Source organism: Chelonoidis abingdonii, chromosome 23 (genome assembly GCF_003597395.2).
Source record: "Chelonoidis abingdonii isolate Lonesome George chromosome 23, CheloAbing_2.0, whole genome shotgun sequence".
NCBI lineage: Eukaryota > Metazoa > Chordata > Testudines > Testudinidae > Chelonoidis > Chelonoidis abingdonii.
This window is the reverse complement of record NC_133791.1, coordinates 17,176,209-17,193,648: the sequence shown is the minus strand read 5'-3', so window position 1 is coordinate 17,193,648 and position 17,440 is coordinate 17,176,209. Positions and strand designations below refer to the sequence as shown.

The 17,440-nt window shown below is 58.4% G+C and overlaps 1 protein-coding gene across 1 annotated transcript in view; it reads left to right on the top strand.

Moving 5' to 3' along the window:
* The window catches only part of CROCC (ciliary rootlet coiled-coil, rootletin), a 107,620-nt gene extending 90,364 nt beyond the window's left edge, over positions 1–17,256 (top strand). The window contains exons 32-38 of the mRNA XM_032787576.2: positions 3,762–3,977; positions 4,663–4,887; positions 5,354–5,503; positions 6,340–6,540; positions 9,426–9,557; positions 13,785–13,964; positions 14,240–17,256. Of these exons, the coding sequence (XP_032643467.1) occupies positions 3,762–3,977; positions 4,663–4,887; positions 5,354–5,503; positions 6,340–6,540; positions 9,426–9,557; positions 13,785–13,964; positions 14,240–14,326 (1,191 nt within the window). The 3' untranslated portion in view covers positions 14,327–17,256. The remainder of the gene's footprint in view (positions 1–3,761; positions 3,978–4,662; positions 4,888–5,353; positions 5,504–6,339; positions 6,541–9,425; positions 9,558–13,784; positions 13,965–14,239) is intronic.
* Positions 17,257–17,440: the final 184 nt, after the last annotated feature.

Sequence of the window (17,440 nt, the reverse complement as noted above, 5' to 3'; positions counted from 1 at the left end):
GAGCTCAGAATATCGAGTAGGAGCCAGTCCTGCGCTCATCCAGCGGGCTAGGGGAAAGGGCTACGCTACAATCTCAAGTCGACCTGTGTAATGACTACGGTGGCTGATGACCACACTGTCGGTGGTGCGTGTCCTCACCGGAGCGCTTCCCCCAGCTGAAGAGGGGCAGTGTGGGGAACCCATGCAGCTCCCTGCCTGGAGCCTAGCTGCCTCCTGGTCTTCTCGCCAGCTGGGAGCGGGAGAAAGCTGCCTGGGTCCTCTTGCCTCCAGTGGGGAGATCCAGGCCTGGAGTCCAGTTGACGGCTGTGCCCCTGGTGGGGAGACAAGAGCCGGGGGGTGGGGGGCACGGCTGGAGTGTGGACACTGGTAAGCTGCTTCGTGTAGACCAGGCCTTAGGCTTGACGTGGCTGGGGCACCCCCCTCCCTGCGAGCTTGGTGTGGAATAGAGTGTGGCTCAAGGTTCAGATCCACGCGGAAGTGGCTTCATTTTGCTTGCTAATGGGACCGCGATCTGCCTGCCTGATGTCTGATTTACCTCCCCGTAGCACCCATGAAGATCAGGGCCCCATTGCGCTGTGCGTGTGTATGTACATAGGCACTCACACACACACGGACTCTCACATACATGGACATGGGCACATGTGTACACGCACAGGGACACAGGCATGGACACGCACCGACATGGACACGCTGACACACCGACACGGACACACACATACATGGACATGGACATACACCTGTGTACACTCAGACACGGACACACACACATGGACACTCGCACTCACACACACTCCTTGTCCCCAGATCTCTTACAGGCAGAATAGACCAGACGGACATAGGAGGAGAAGGGATGTGACTTGACCGAGATCCCCCGGCAGGCTAGTGGCAGAGCTGGGATCAGACCTATGTTTTCCGAGTCCCAGTCCGGTACCCTGTCCCCTAGACAAAGCTGCCTGCCCCTGATCTGTCAGGCTGTGGGGCTCCATGCCCATTGCAAGCCTCTCAGAGGCACTGGGAAAGAGATGCAGCGGGGTATTGGATCTGCTGAGCTGCACTGGGCAACAGGCAGGGCACGAGGGGTGAGACTCCTCCAGTAACTCCCTGCCCCCAGGCTGACACTGGGGCTAAATCCAGGGGGCTGGAGAGGGGGCTGCTCCATCCTATGCCTGCAGTGGGCGTGCGCCTTGTGGGGCTGGCTCTTGGCAGCGTGCGGGCCGCTCTGCCTGGTGGAACTCTTTGCTCAGGGTCCCAGGGGGAGCCCCGTGTCTGGGCTGCGTGTGTTATGTCTGCCGGGCTCGGAGGCCAGCCAGCCCTTTGGATTAAGGAACAAAGCTGGGAGGCTGCCAGTCTGGCAGGGCCTGGGTCTGCCGGCTCAGATGGAGGCCAAAGACTGCAGTCTGCTGAGCGTGCAGCTTGGGAGCTTTCTTGCAGGGGTCTCTGCCACTGGCCGCGCTCTCCTCGATGCTCTGCGAACCCCAGGGCAGGGCCAGAACCCAGGATGGGGAAGGGCGCCAGCCACATCTGCTCTCCCTGCATTCTGCTCTTGCAAAAGCAGGAGGCAAAGGGCGGGGGAACCTTGCTGCATCTTTGTCTCTTAGGAAAACTTCCTGTGCCTGGGGACTCAAAGGGGGGAGGGCTGTGGGCACCCCTTGGGGCGAAGGCCAGGCAGATGGGTACCACCGAGACCCTCCCTGTCAAGCGGAGGGCTGGCAATGCCCTGCTCAGTGCAGAGCGAGGGGCCTTCCTCTGCTGGGGTCCGTCTGCTGAGCTCATTTTTTGGTGCATTAATTTCTTCTGCATGTTTCCTCCCGGGTCCGCGAGGGGGGATTGATTTGTGTCTTTAAAGGTGAGTTAGGGCTGGACATGTGATCTGGGGAGACTACAGCGCCCCTGCATGCAATGCGGCTTGCTCTGGCAGGCCTTGTTGCAGTGCATGCTGGATCCTGTGTTGTCTACCACCCCCCCATGCACCCTGCTCTAGAGCATGGAATTAACCCCTGCCTGACCAGCCTGACCCTGGAGCCCAGGGATAGAGGATTGCTGTGATCTTCCAGCTCTGGGGAGCTCTGAGCTAGCTCTGAGCTGACTCTGGGGAGGAGGCCGGCGGATTGGTGGCCCACATGCACGCTGGCGGCAGTGCTGTGGCTGATCCACTGCTCCCCTGGGGACAGAGAGGTGTCTGTCTGCTACATCGCTTCCCCGTTGTGGCCTCTGGCGCAAGTGGGACTGTCGCCTGGCAAGGAGGCCGGGCAGCAGAGCAGAGGGTTCTCCCAAGGTTGGCGCTGACTATTGCTGTTTATTATTTGTATTGTGGTGGAACCTAGGAGCCCCAGTCCCGGACCAGGACTCCCTTGTGCAAGGTGCTGTGCAAACACAGAACAACATGATAGTATCCCTGCCCCAAAGAGCTTAGTTCCTAGCCCCGCCCCTATCCCTTGAGAGCCCTTTGGCCCGAGGCTGCTGCGTCTTCCAGGCTTTGGGCTCACAAAGGCCAGTGCTGAGCCCTGACCGCTCATCGCAGATTCCTGCTGGCACCTGCAATGCTGAGAGCTGACCTGCCAGGGCTGTGGCTGCCAGCCCCCCTCAGCCCTGGCTTGCACCACCTGGCTCTCTCCTCTCCCCTCCACGCTAGCAGGGGAAGCCAGCCCCACTGCGGTTCGTTAGCCTTTGTTCCCCACCCTCCGCCAGGATGTGGGGTGACGGCGGGACGTGGGAGCCCACAGATTCTCTGGCCGAGCATTGAGCAGCAGCTGAGCCAGGCCAGGGCTTCCTGTGTGGCGCTGGAGCTGTACTGAATTCCTGCCTTATTGTAACCAGCCTCCTGCATGCCTGGAATGAGAGCGAAGGGAGGGGAGGAAGGGATGCAGGGCCTGGAGGCGGAAGGGGGCCCAGCTGGGCTCGCTATGAGCCGTGCAGTCTCTGCAAATGGAGACTCAGAGCCGGGTGCTGCTCCCCCACTCGCCCCTTGGGCGGCTTCGTGAACCCTTGTGAGTGGCTGCACTGTTCATTTCACATTGGCTCGCTCTGTCCCTGTTACGCTGCAGCTGATGTGCTCAGGGCTGATGTGAGTGGGCAGAGTCGCAGTGGCAGAAGGGGTCTAAGGCTGCGATAACGGGGGCTGCGGGTCAGGATTGAGGGGCACCAGCAAAGCTGCGGGGTGGGCCCAAGTGCTGGGAGGGGGAGGCAGGACACTAGGGGGTGGGCATTGAGGCTTGTCGGCAGAGTTGCAGGGGGATGTAAAATTGGAATAGCAGCAGGGGGACTGCAGGGTGGGACTGAGGGGCATCAGCTGAGCTGTGGGGGGGACAGGCTGGTATCGCAGGGGATGCTGCAGGGTGGCACTGAGGGGCATCAGCTGAGCTGGGGGGGGCCCAGGCTGGTATAGCAGGGGGTGCTGCAGGGTGGCACTGAGAGGTGAAAGCCGAGCTGGGGGCGGAGGATGCTGGAGGGTGGCACTGAGGGGCGTCAGCTGAGCTGGGACTAGACTCTCAGGGGTGGTGCAGGCGAGATTGGAGGTATGTCAGTACAGCTGTATAGAGACCCTTGAGCTGGACTAACACGGGGGCTGCAGATCATTACTGCCGGATGTCAGCAGCGCTGGGTGTGGAAGTTGAAGCAGAGCCTGGTCAGGACTCCGGCCATGCCATTCATCTTCCACGAGCCCTGAACTTAGCCTGTCAGGCCCCAGAGCCAGATGAGCCCTTAGCCTGGGGAGAGGGGAGGTGGCTGGTGACTCTTCTCCCCGCTCTCCCGGGCCCTAGGAGAAGATCAGCAAGATGAAGGCCAACGAGGCCAAGCTGGAGACCGACAAACGGCGTCTGAAGGAGATCCTGGACGCCTCGGAGAGCCGCTGCACCAAGCTGGAGCTGCTGCGGCGCTCGCTGGAGGGGGAGCTGCAGAGGGTGAAGCTGGTGCTGAGTGACCGCGAGATGGAGATCCAGGTGCTGCAGGACCGCGGTGACATGCTGCAGAGACAGGTAGCGCTGCCGTTGCTGTTGGGCTGGGCTTGTGCCCCGTGGCAGACAGAGGCCATGGCAGCCCCTTGGCACCAGCTGCGCCCGCTCCTCCTGTAGGATCTGTGCGCACCAGCCGTTGGAGGGGAAGGAGCCGTGATGAGGCACAAAGTCTCACGCTGCTGACGGGCTACCCGGCTCCCAGCCCAGCTGGGCTGCATGGCGCCCGGGCAGTGCCCCTGTGTTGTAGAGTGGTGCTCTTTGCCAACTCTGCCTGCCCCAGTGCGGGGAGCAGGGAGTGACATGGCTAGTGGGTCTGTGACTATGTAGCCCTGGGGGTCACCATCCTGGTGCAGTGGGTGAGTGTGTACCATGGTCCAGGGACTAGGCCGCTGCTCCCTACCCATGAGCTGGGATGTGGATTCGATCTCTGCTCCATTTTTATCCTGAATGGGTGTGGCCTACTGCCTAGGGGGCGTGGCCTAGCACACCAGACTAGTCAGCCATGCAGGCGGCTCCTCTCCAAAGGATTCCTGATGGCAGAGCGGTTTGTGTAACGCCAGTGGGGCTGGCCACCCCTCCAGCCGTCCAGCTGTGGCCTCTGCCACTAAGGGCAGGGCTTTGAGCGCAGAGCCTTTGTGAACATAGCATAGTAACGTGGGAGATGCAGCCGCTGGCTCATTGCTGGACTGCGCCGGTCCCACCGCAGGTCACCGACAGCGAGACGAGGGCCAATGCCCTGCAGCTCTCCATGGAGCGACTGCACCTCACCCTGGCCAAGGCCGAGGAAGGCGAGAGTGCCCTGAAGGACAAGGTGCAGGGCCTGGCCCTGTCTCTGTCGGAGAGCAGCGCCAGTGCCGGTGCCACCCAGGAGAAAGTGCTCCAGCTGCAGAAGGCGCTGACAGCCAGCGAACATGACCGCCGAGTGCTGCAGGTGGGACTCGCCCGGGGCTGCAAGGTGCAGGGAGACTGTGTGTGGGGGTAGGGGGGGCAGGGGCCAGGCAGAGATTTCCAGCAGGACTGAGGGACGCTGGCAGAGATGGGAGAGGAACCGGGCCAGGACTGGAGTTTTCCAAGGTTCCCATCAGGTCAGGATGGGTGCACTGGTAGATTATCTTGGATGGGCCGGGGGGGGGCTGCAGGGGAAACTGCTGACACTGAGCCTGACCATAGATACCTCCTTCAGTCCCACACCATCTTCCCCATGCCAGCTGCCCATCCACACAGCACGGGGACTGGTTCCCCTCCCCACTGTCTTTGCTGCAAGCGGGTGGCTCCGTCCTGCTAACGTTGGGTTAACTGGTCCAAGATTGTGAAACCGGGAGCTTTGCCAGGATCTGTTTTGTGCAGCCTGGCCCCTCTGTGCCATTGGGGTATCACTGTCTCCTCTCCTGTCACAGGAGCGGCTGGACGCTGCCCGCCAGGCGGTCTCGGAAGCCAAGAAGCAGAACAGCGAGCTGGCTGACCGGGTCCAAGGGCTGAAAACCGAGCAGGTGGAGCTGGAGCTGCAGAAGGAGGAGCTCGAAGGGCAGGTCCGGCAGCAACAGGAGGTGAGGATGCGGCGCTGTGTCGGGACTGGGGGCAACTGTCCCATGAATGTAGTCCGAGCTGGCCGGCTGCTGGTATCAGGGTAGGGAGGCAGTGGGTCACTGGGTTGTGCCTGGCTTTCTATGTTGACCCCAGTGAGAGCATCACCTGAGTGCCACCAGCACAGAGAATGGGAAGCGTACGTGGGGCAGGAAGAGGGGTTTCCCCAGAGCACCCTGTGCCATGGACTACATTCAGTGCTACATAGTCATGAGGGGCTGGAGGGAGGTTTTCCTCAGTGTGTATGTGGGGGCGGGGGCCTGGAGGAGGGAGGTTTTCCTTGGAGCAACCCCTGGGGGTTCACTTGTGGCTCTCCCCACAGGGCATTTGAACACAGGGCTCCTTATGGATCTGTGGGCTCTGCCTGCCCGAGCTAGGGCCCTGGGAGTTGAAGCTGCCTTTCCTCAGTGTTTGGGCCTTTCCTGCCCTGCAACGCAGCATTCCCAGGGGGCTGAGCCCCACGGTTGTTAAACCCCCACTGTCCCATGTGCTGCTCTGTGCTGACGGCCACGTGCCTGCTTTGGGGGGGTTCAGGCTAGGAGAGAAGTTGCTCCCCCCAGGGGGGTCCCTCAGCAAGCTCCATTTATCCTCGAGGCTCTCAGCCCTTCCAGCTAAGAAGAACCAGAGCATTAACCCCTCTGAGTCCCTCGGTGCTGCCGGCAGGGTCTGTGCTGAGCCACCAGTCCTGCCCCGCTCACCTCCCAAATCCCAGCAGCTCGTCCTGCTGCTTTCACCCCCTTCCCAGCTCCCTGTCCTGTGACATGGTGCTCAGCCACGTCTCTCTTCCCCTGCTGCCCAGCTGCTGCGCCAGTGCCAGGAGAGCGAGAGCGCGGCCCTGCGGAGCCTGCAGAAGCTGCAGGAGGACAAGCACCTGCTGCAGGAGCGGCTGGGCAGCCTGCAGCGGGCGCTGGCCCAGCTGGAGAGCGAGAAGCGGGAGGCGGAGCGCTCCTCCCTGCGGCTGGAGAAGGACAAGATGGCCCTGAAGAAGACCCTGGACAAGGTGAGCTGCAGGAGCAGGAGACGGGGCTTGTGCCTCTTTCCCTCTGCTCGTGTTCGTGGTTCCCAGTGCTCTCTCCCTGGCACACACCGCCGGAACAGTACAAGCCGATTTGTCCCTCCAAGAAACGGCACTGGGGTTAGCCATGGGGAGATTGTTATTGGAATTTGCTAGCTCCGTGCCACCTTCCCGGCTGGCAAGGGGCTGCCTGATCTCGGACAGAGGATGGGGGTGACTAGTAGGGGATGCAAAATTCCACAGGATCCTGGGTCTGGCACCGGGTTCGAATCCTGTGCTGGCATTTCTACTGAGAGTGAAGAGGGGTGAATGCTCAGCTTGGCTTCCGGTCAGCTGTGACTGCTGGGGTGTGAGGGGTATTATCCATGGCATCGTGGGGCGTTACATTCGGGAACGGCCTGGAATCTCCTCCGTCCATTCAGTGGTGCTTCGGTCATTGCATTTATGCTCCTGTGCCTGCGATTTCAACTGGCAACCCGTGGAATAGACGGGGCATAGCAGACAGCCCCTCACTGAGTGACCCCTGCACCAGTCTGCCACGGGGAAAAACCACCCAACCATGATCCACATTCGATCACTTCCCCATGAAGCGGTGCCTGGCCCTGTGCTCTGAGCCAGCAGACTCATAGCAGAGAGAACCATAGCCAGACTCCCATTTTCCTCTGCTGCTGCCTGCAATCCTCCGGAGAGCACCTCTTGGGGGGACAGTCCTGGAGTTGTTTCCCACTCCCGAAAGCTGTGGGGTAAGGTCTCTGGTGAAGAGTGGGACCTTATTCCTCCCCAGAAGTGACTGCATTGCAGCAGTGGGGGAAATGCTTCTCTCTACACATCCTCTAAAGCAGGGCTTCTCACAACAGCTCTTTTGGTGGCCTCAGAGTGCAGCCACCAACACTTGCTGGTGGCCACTCTGACAGCTTTTCCTAAAATACTTAATTAACTTTAGGAAAAACAAATACCTATGCACATATATGTGTCCAAGCGCCCACCCATCTGTCTATCCTTGCCTTCAGTGAGAGCCCGCCCTGGGGAAGGCGGGTCAGGAACTCATTGGCCGCCTGTAGTGTCCTAGACTCCCTGAGGCCTGGCTGGGCGGGACTGGGGGAGCTGCCCAAGGGAGCTCCCCGGTGACCGAATGCCGCAGTTGCCTCTACTGCCAAGAGTCACCTCCGGCACCATGCACACCAGGCCCCCGTGTCTCCAGAGGCGCTGCTCGGAGCCCCTGAGGAGGCTGTGCGGTCAGGGCACCGATCCCTGCTGGCAGCGCAAACACCAGGGTGGCGCATCTTGCTGCCCTTGGTACCAGCTACTCAGGAGCAACAGCTGAGGGGCTGCAGTTTTCTGGGAGGGGAGACCAAGGGTCGGGGGGGACCTGCCTGAGCTCTTTAGGGGCAGCCGAACTTTAAATTTTGCCCCCGTCACCATCAACACATACAGTTTCAGGGAGGCAACGCCTCCGCCCCCCATGCTCATCCCAATCTCTGCCTATGCTTTGGAGGCTGTTGTGGCCGGAGAAAAGCCCTCGGTGGCTGCATTTGAGAAATGCTGCTCCAAGTGCCCTGGGATCCTTCCCACTGGAATGTGCTGTGGATCATGGGTGCAGGGCCTGCTGCACCTCAGTTCCCTTTGTGGTCCCTTTGAGCACCCCCCTCAGAACTCGGGCCTTTACCTTCCCCCCTGGGGGGAATCCAGCGGTTCTCCCGCTCTCAGACTAGGCTCTGGCGCCATGTGTACGGCCCAGGTTCACCCAGCCGGTCTGGTGGGCTGTTCATGGGGGGATACAGGGAGCACCGTCCTGCTTCCAGCCAGTGTGGGGTTCGTTTCAGCAGTGGGAACAAGCGTTTTGAGAGGGGAGTTAAAAACCAGTCTGTGCACGTGGCTCTCTGACCCCCAGCCCTCTCGTAGTTGATGGGGGTCCAACCCAGCCTAGCTTCTTCAGACACCCCGCAGGGGCCTGGTTCATCTGAACGGCTCCCCAGCAACCACCACCCCACTTGAGTCGGGGGTGGGGGTGTCCCGGCTAATCCAGCCAGTCCCCGCTCAGGTCAATGCCTGGCTTTGATCCTGCGTGTGTAACCCAGCTGTGGGCTCAGGGAGAGGTTGAGCCAGACTCCTCAGAGCCCATGGCCCTGCCAGTGTCCCGTAACAACACACAAGTGTTTGCTCACGGGTGGCTTGGCCTGAGCTATCTTCTTTCCTTCCTGCATGCGTTTTTCTCCCAGCCCCCTATTGAACTAAACCGATTCACTCCTAAGCAGCCATCCCAGGACCAGGCCAACCTCCAGCCTTCGTCAGTCAGTACCCGGCAGCACCACGCCCGCCACGCTGCGCAGGCCTGGTCCTGGCTGGAGCAAGCGCTGGACCTGAGCAGCGGGAGTCTGGCGCCCAGTGCGTGGGGGTGGGGGCTCAGGACCATGTCAATGCCAGGTACCCTCTGTGATCACATGGGGTACATCTACACTGCACACTGAGCCCGGGCTCTGACTCAGGTTTGAGCCTAAGCCCCCCTTCCGTCCACACACAAACCAGTCTGACTTGGGTCAGCCAGCACTCAAGACTCGGGTCCTAGGCCCCTGCTAGGAGGATGGGTTAGAGCTCGAGTCCTGCTGTGTCTTGGATCCAAGCCCTGTGGTGTTGCAGTGTGGATGCAGTGCAAACCGCAGCTCTGACTCATAAGGGCTGCGTGGTGCTGTGTTGGTTGTGAGACCCGGGTGCAGCCATTACAAGTCTAGGTTTACAATGCAGTGTGGATGCGGGCTTGGAACCTCCGAGTTCACTAGCGTGGCTCCCGCGGGCCGGGGCGTAGTATGGAGCGTAGCCATAACCAGTGTGGCCTGACCCACCCTCTCTCCCTGGGCTTGCTTGACTGGCAGGTGGAGCGCGAGAAGCTGAAGACGCACGAGGATTCGGTGCGGCTGACAGTGGAGAAGGGCCAGCTGGACCGTTCCCTCAACACGGTGGAGCAGGAGTTGGCGGAGGCTCAGCGTCAGATCCAGCTGCTTGAGGTCAGCTATCAAACCCTCCCCACTGAGTGCTCTGTCCTGAGCAGCCGGGATGCGGGGCATCTTCCCAAAGACCTAGGCACAGTTCTGGTTCCTGCTGACCCCTGGGGATGGAAACACCCCACGGTTCTGCTTGCAGCTTCAATCACACGCTGCCGTGGCTGTTAGGACATAGCCAAGATCCAGGGTGTGCAGAACCCAGCACTATGCTGCTGGGTCAGGATGCTGTCGACGGGGCCTCTTCATAGGCTCCCTTGCCTGACTTTAACCAGGCAGGACGTATTTTCCTGGTTCTGCACAAAAACCATTGGGCGAGGGGGAGGATGGGACAGAACAGTAGGTGGGGATGGGTGGGGGGATGAAAGGGGGAGGGAGTTGTGGGGGAAGAGACACAGATGGCGGAGACGTGGGTCTGAGAGGGGTTAAATACAATTTAATCTATAAGGCGGGTGTGAATGATGGCTGGGGGGATTAGCCTCAGATCCGAGTGGGGTGGATGTGATGGCATCTCTCCCCGGTAGACTAGTGTAGCCCAGGGGTAGAAAAGGATGGGGAAGGTGGTTTGGGAGTTAAAGCCCTGACCAGGGCGTAGGTCATGAGATCTGGGCTCGCTCTCTCCGCTGGGCCACTGGGACGCCGTGTGAGCTAGGGCCTGGCGCTTCCCCGCTCCGTGCCTCCATATGGACACAGGATGGGGATAGCGCCGTGTGGCGTGCGACGCTGAGTTCCGGAGGGAAGGCGCTGTGGAAGTGCACTTGCCAAAAGTTTAGGGGGGACCCAGCCTTGACTTGGCAGTGGCATTGAAGGGTTAATACTCCCGCCAGTGTGATGGATAGTGGGGAGCCGGGGCGGTGGAAGAGCAGTGGGTGAGCAGCACCCGTAGCTGTGCTGATTGACAGCCAGTGACCTGCCCCTACTGCCAAACTCCTCCTGAGCGTCTCCGAGCTACCCACCCTCTTCCTTCAGCTCTAGCCAGGCGCGTCCCAAGGCCACCCTCCTTCCACGGTCTCTCCCTACATGGTCTGAGACCCATAACCTCATTCCACACCTGCGCCCTCCTCCCAGCGCTGGCCCGGGGTGCTGAACGCTGCCACGCTCCCAGAATGCCCTGCTGCCGCCGGGGGCGCTGGCTTGGCTTGGCTGCACTGCGCGGAGACAAGAAGCGGCAGCGCCCCCAGGTTTGAGGCAGGATTGTATCCGTGCCCAGGGCCTGAGTCAAGGCTCATCGTGGTCGATTGAAAGATGCCCATTGATCAGACCCACGTGCGATCCCATGCCCCCTCGTCACCTGGAATCCTTGGCTCTCCTGGGAGGGGGGAGCCTCGCTCACCTGCCCCCCTCCCCTAGCTCAGATAACCTTTGAACCCCGGCACTCCCAGGTGTGCTTACTGCCTTCTCTCTTTTGGTCGGGCGGCTGGTCCCTGCAGGAGAACCTAAGCATGGTTAGAAGGACGCTAACGTGTTCCTGGGTGAGTCACACCTCTGGCTCAGTGCTTGTACTAGTCCTGTGCGCGGAGCCTTTCACCCAGCCCCTCCCGTACGACTCTCCCCCTCTTAGCAGAGAGCCAGACAATCTATAGCAGGCCAGGGCTTGCTGCGCGTTGTTACTTGTATTACACCCGGCATAATTGCAATCAGGATCCTGTCATGCTAGGCCCCACGTAGGCATGGAGTAGGAGACCGCCTTGCCAGGTGCCCATCCGTATGGACAGGGTGGGAGGGGAAACTGAGGCACAGAGCAGTGAAGTATCTCGCCCAAGGTAACACAGCATTTCAGTGGCGGAGCCAAGAATAGGGTAGAAGCTGCCACGGTTTGAATACGCTGCAGCTGAGTGAAAACAACGCACTGGGGATCGAACCCGGGCCCTTTGTGAGCTGCTGCAGCCTGTGTGAAAGCCACAAGACTCCTTAACTCAGGGGTGGGCAAACTTTTTGGCCTGAGGGCTGCATTGGGTTTTGTAAATTGTATGGAGGGACGGTTAGGGGAGGGGGTCGTGGCCCAGCCCCCACCTCCCATCTGACTGCCCCCAGACCCTCGCAGCCCCAACCAACCCCTCCTCTCATTTCTGACTGCCCCCCCGGGACTCCTGCCCCATTCAACCACCTCTTCTCCCTGTCCCCTGACTGCCCCTTGCCACCCTATCCAACCCCCCCCCTCACTCCTTCCTGACTGCCCCCCGGGACCCCTGCCCCCATTCAACCCTGTTTCCCCTGACCACCCCGAACCCTATCTACACCCCCGCCCCCTGACCACCGCCCCAAACTCCCCTGCCCTCTTTCCAACCCCCCCTGCCCCCTTACCACGCTGCCTGGAGCACCGGTGGCTGGTGACGCTACAGCTGCGCCACCACCTCCACTGCCACACAGCACAGAGAGCGGGTCAGGCCGGGCCCCAGGAGCTCGCCGCCCTGCCGCCCAGAGCCTTGCACCCGCGCTGAAGCGAGTGAGCTGAGACTGCGGGTGAGGGGGACCAGCAGGGCAGGGGCTGGGGCAAGGCCCTCCAGGCATCAGCCGAGGAAGCATGTGCTTGGGGCGGCACATTCTGAGGGGCGACATTCCGGCCATTCTTTGGGCTGCACAATCCGGCTGCCATTTTATTTTATTTTATTTTTTTTTGCTTGGGGCAGCAGAAGAAGCTAGAGCCGAGCCAGGAGCTCGGGGGCCAGGCAGGCCGGTCTGGCCCATGGGCCGTCGTTTACCCACTTCGACCTTAGCTGGTGGGTTACACAGGCAGTAGCTGAGACAAGCAGCTGCTAGGGGGGTGTTTATGTCAACCTCGCATCCAGAGTGCAGCTCTGGGGACTTCGGCGTCTGGGCCTGCTCTGTGGCTCCCGTTCTAGTCATGCTGAGCCCTGAGGGAGTTTTTGTCCCCCGTTCTCGGGTGTGACGAGGAGTGTGGGCAGGGGCAGGTGGTTATGAAATGGAGCCTGTGGGAGACCCATGCGGTCGATGGCCTGTGTGAGCACATAAAGTCCCGGGGTCTTGTCCACACTACAGCACTTGCCGCATCGCCACTCAGCTGTGGCGCTGTCTGTAGCCAAGCTGTGTTAAGCCCAAACTGGTCAGCAAACGTCTTCCAGTTGGGAGCCGGTAAGAAAGCGTGAAAAGGGTTTTCCTTCCCCACAATCTCTGTTTTCTAACTTTTTCCAGTTGGGGGTAGGGGAGATCATTTCAGAAAAGGGAGGGAGGCATGAGGACCCCAAAATCCCTACAGAAAATGGCCACGTCTTGGTTTCCAAAACTCGAAACGATGCGACGCTGGGTTAGTTTTGAAACAATTAGTTTTATTGTTCTGCTTGGAGCACTGAATCAACGCTGCCATTGTCCCTTGGAGAATTTTTGGTCTACATGCTTCTGCCAGGAAAATTTTTTTGGTCAAGAAATGTCCCCCAGCTTGCATTAAAACATTCAGCAGGCAGGAAGGCGAAACGATGCTTGCGCGTGGGCATGCGTAACCATGGTTGAACCTGGGCAGGGCCTGGGGTCCTTAAAATAGCAGCCTTGTAACGCAGCAGCCGCACAACCAGCTTTGAAGTTAGGGTTTAATTTGAAGCCAGTGCTGAGATTCACCAGGCCTAGTGGGGTGAGGATCTGTCAAGTCCAAGGCACCAGAGAAGCCTAGGGCCTGTGCAGAGCACTTTAGCCAATACTGGGAAGAAACCAGGCTGCAGAGAGACAAACCCAGCGAGGGTCACTGGTCAGATGCTGCTGCAGCGGCAGGGCACTTGGAGCTGAAAAGGAGGCACCAGCACGGGAGGGAGAGTGGGAGGAGGTGACGCCTCTCCAAGGTGGATGGTGGCCATTCTACTGAACAGAGTTCTGAAGGTGGCTCCTTCCTGTGTCAGACACAGGGGCGCATGGTAGGGTGGAGCCTCCATTTCCTTTAAAGTCCCTGGTGTCTCCAAGCAAGGGAGGACGCACGCGGGGGGGCTGTGGCTGTGCTGGCTGCAAGATGGCGCAGGCTGTGTGCATAGGGAGCTGGAGGAAATGCAGTGGGTGGTGGCTAATGGTGGCAGAGCGATGTGATCACAAGGGGGTTGTCTGGGCAGATAGCATGCAGAGGACTTTTTTTTTTTTTTTTTTTTTTTTTTTTTTTTTTGCTGGGGGTGGGTGGGGAATCCCAAGGTGGGATGAATTAGCCCTCAGAGGAGGGACTGTGTGGTCACTTGACCAGCGTGGCCCCTTGCCCGTGGAAGCCTGGATGTGTGAACCCTCCTCTGCCTTGCTCAGGCTCAGGTAGCGGAGATGGAGCAGACCCAGTCCCAGAGCCTGGTGGAGACGGCCACCCGCCACCGGCAGGAGCTGCAGCTGGAGATCGAGCGGCTGCGCGGCTCCCAGCTGCAGGCGGAGCGCACGCTGGAGGCCAGGGAGCGAGCGCACAGGCAGCGCGTCAAGGGGCTGGAGGAGCAGGTGAGCTGCTGGAAATTGACTAGCTGCGAGCGAGCTACCCTGCTTCCAGGGTTCCTGCAGCACCCCCTGCTGAGAGAGGCTGGGCCTGGAGCAGCTGTAAGTTTCCCCCACAGCTCCCATCCAGCTCCTGTCCTCCCAGATTCCTTTGCCTATTCGGGGAAATAGCCCCGAAATGCTGCTGCACCATCTGGCGCTGCCACGGCTTTGGGGACCCCCGTGCAGCCAAAGTACTGACTGGATTCCCCCCTCCTTTTTTTTAATCCTCTCCTTCACAGATTTCCACGCTGAAGGATCAGCTGCAGCAGGAGCTGCGGCGGTGCCAGACCCATTACTCTCACTCCTCTCTCCTCTCAGGGAACTAGGCTCCCTGCGTCTCCCTACCGCCACCGTGACCAAGGAGCCTTCAGTGCTAAGCACCCGCCGGCTTCATGCTCCAGCCGTGCGGCGGGGAAGTTGGGTTTGTATAGAGGCCCTCCCCATATGGCCCTGTGGATTCCTTGGGTGCTCAGACCTTTACAAAAGACCAGCACGCGCACACATTCCCCTGAGTGTGCATCGAGTCGGGCTGACGTGGAATCGGGGAGCGTCTCAGAGCTGCTAATTTGCCTTCTCCACTAATGTCTCATTACGGATACACTACAAATGGAAGTGAATCAGTGACAACGGGGAGCCTGGATCTGATTTTTCAGCAGCGCTGAGCACCCCCAGCTCAAAGCACAGTCCATTGACACTGGGGGTGCCCAGCGCCAGGCAATCAGGCCCCAGGTGGCCTTGCTCAGAAGCCACCTTCAATCCTTTTGTAGCATCTTTCCAATGGCAGGTGAATTGTTACACTGGATAGCAGCCCCCTTCCTTTTGAAGCAGGGATAGAAGGTAACATTGGCTAGTAGTCAGAACAGGGGAGTGAGGACTCCTGGGTTCTATTCCAGATGCTGCTGCATCGTATGATTGCCTCACTCTGTGCCTCAGTTTCCCCATCTAATGCAAGGCTAAGAATACTGACCTCAGAGAGGAATTCTGAGGTATAACTAACTACCATGATGTGCTCTGAGCTCCTCCACTGGAAGGTGCTCTACAGTAGGGTTATTCGTAAGCAATATTATTAAGTTTAATAGAAACAGTGGCTTCTTTGTCCAGAGGGTCATGCTGGGGGCTAACATTAAAAATGCAGCTCTGAAGGGGAGAGGGCATTCGCAGGCCGATGACTGAACACCCCTGGGTGCCTAGAGTCAAAACAGGGGCTCAGTCACCAGTGAAATGGGTTTGCTGATTGGTGTCATCCCGCTATTTCATTAACCCTAAAAGGCCCCTTTAAGCAAAAATATATTTTGGGGGCTTGGTTGGGACCAAAAAAAAAAATCTACAACCAAACTGAACTAGGTCCTGCAAAACCAGCATTTGCCTTCTCAGCAAGGACGCTTCTGCCACTCCATTTTTTAAAAAAAGCACTTTCCTAAGCATCAGGAGAATGTATATTTGATATGTCATTTTCTACTGCAGTTTTTACTAGAGGTTTGGAACCTTTTCAAGACTTTGTCCTCACTATTAGTATGAAACCTGCTTCTGCAGCTCTGGTTCGTCCACTGTGTTGCCCAGAAGACCCATAACGCTTTGTAGAAAATGGGGGGGTGGGAAGATCTGTTTTTATCAAGGATTTGAGTTGGGTGCTCTGTTCTACCTTGACCGTCCCACTTTGTTTCCCTTAGAGCAGAGAAGGGTCAGTTTCACGGAACGCTAGTCTAAGCAGCTGTTGATTTTTTGAACGTTTGCTCCTCCATTCCAGGTGTTTTCTCCTCCTCGCCACTAGCCAGCAGCCTCGTGCACTGCATGACCATGTTGGCTGAGAACGTGCCCATCATGTAGCTGTGCGTCCATTACCATCTCAGGGCCCCCGCTCCTCCCAGCATCCTGCTCACCCCCAGTGCCTGCACTGGAACGACATTGTCGTAAGCAATAGGTGCTCTAAGTACAATCTGAGCCTGTAGCTGCTTCCTGAAACCAGTAGGTGAGCAAACTTTACCAGTGGAGCTGTAGTCATTAATTATTGGTGCCTGCCAAAGCCTAGTTTATTGCATGGCCAGTGAGCAGAAAGCTGAATGACCCTGAGACCCAGAAGAGCCAAGATAACTGGGTTAGCAGGCACACTGAACAGTGAAGAAGTTCCTTTTCCACAATAGCAATGAGTTGAGCATTAGTGTCCCTTAGAGTTAGCGGCAGCCTGTGTACTCGATCCAGCCTCTGCCTTGGTGTCTAGTTAAAGAGCCACTGCCAACTTGAGCACCGACGGCTGAAAAGTTTTAACTTATTACAGGTAACACCAAGATCCTGAGAATTTATTTTTCTCTAGGTTTGGTTTGGGCATTTGACAGCACTGTGTGTTTAGTCAGTTTCACTGGGGCCCTTGTTTTAGGGGTGGGAGTTTAAGATTGAAAAGTGGGATTGTTAAATGTCAGCACCTGGAACAATATCACTGTTTTTCGAAACTGACCTGATTCCAGGTTGTCCCAGACCCACAGCCTCCTCCAGCGACCCTTGGCTCTGCCCGTTAGGTTGATGAGCAGAGCTATCTACGCTAATGACAGTAGCATCTCTTCAGACTTCTAGGGTTGTGTCTCAAAAGGCAGAATCGGCTGCAGAAGGGCAGGTGTAAAATTAGAGCAGGAGAAGGAAATGCACTTAGTGGAGGGGGCTGCTGCGGGGAACTTTTCTCTAATAACTGGCCTGACTTTCTTGGGCAGGTGACTAGAAAGGCAGCGAGAGGGCTGGGAAGAAACTCTGCATCAGGTGCCATGTTCTGATCTGAGCCCCCAGCACTAGTGTAATGTAACCCCCACAAGCACAGAGTTCTGCAGCCCCGCTGGACAGTGCAGCTGGAAAGGGGGAAGCCAAATTAACTCCACGGAGGCAGCGCAGGGCAGCCGTGAGCCTAGCATAAGCTGTTAACCTAGCGCTTGGCTAGGCTTTCTAAGCAAGCTGGGGCCCAGGAACGGTGGCTATGGGGAATAGGCTCTGGTCACTTGTTTAAAGTACAGTTCTGCTCTCAGTGAAGCCTCTCAGCTGTGCTCCAGTCACATGTCAGGTGCCCTCCCTTTTGCTCTAGGCTCTGAGGGCCCTTTCCCTCACCTGTATCAGCACTAACGATTCTGCAAGGACACCCCCCCCCCCCAATGTCTGGCAATGCTCACTGACGCAGATGTAACTGGTTGGAATTCAGCAAATGGCTCTGCCACTGCCCCAGGATGCGAGAAGGCAGCTTTCAGACTCTTAGCCCTGCAGGAGCCAACACTTAATTAAAAAAAAAAATCCTCCACACTAAAAAGCAGCAGCTGTTGCTCTTTGCACAGGAGGTGCTGCTGTTCCTTGCCGTGAGATCAGGCCCCTTTTAAAGCACTTTCAGGCTGTAGGTTTTCACACCTAGAAACATTCCTCTCGCAGCTGGTCTGTGATACTAAATTGAAAAGGCACAGGCTCACTGT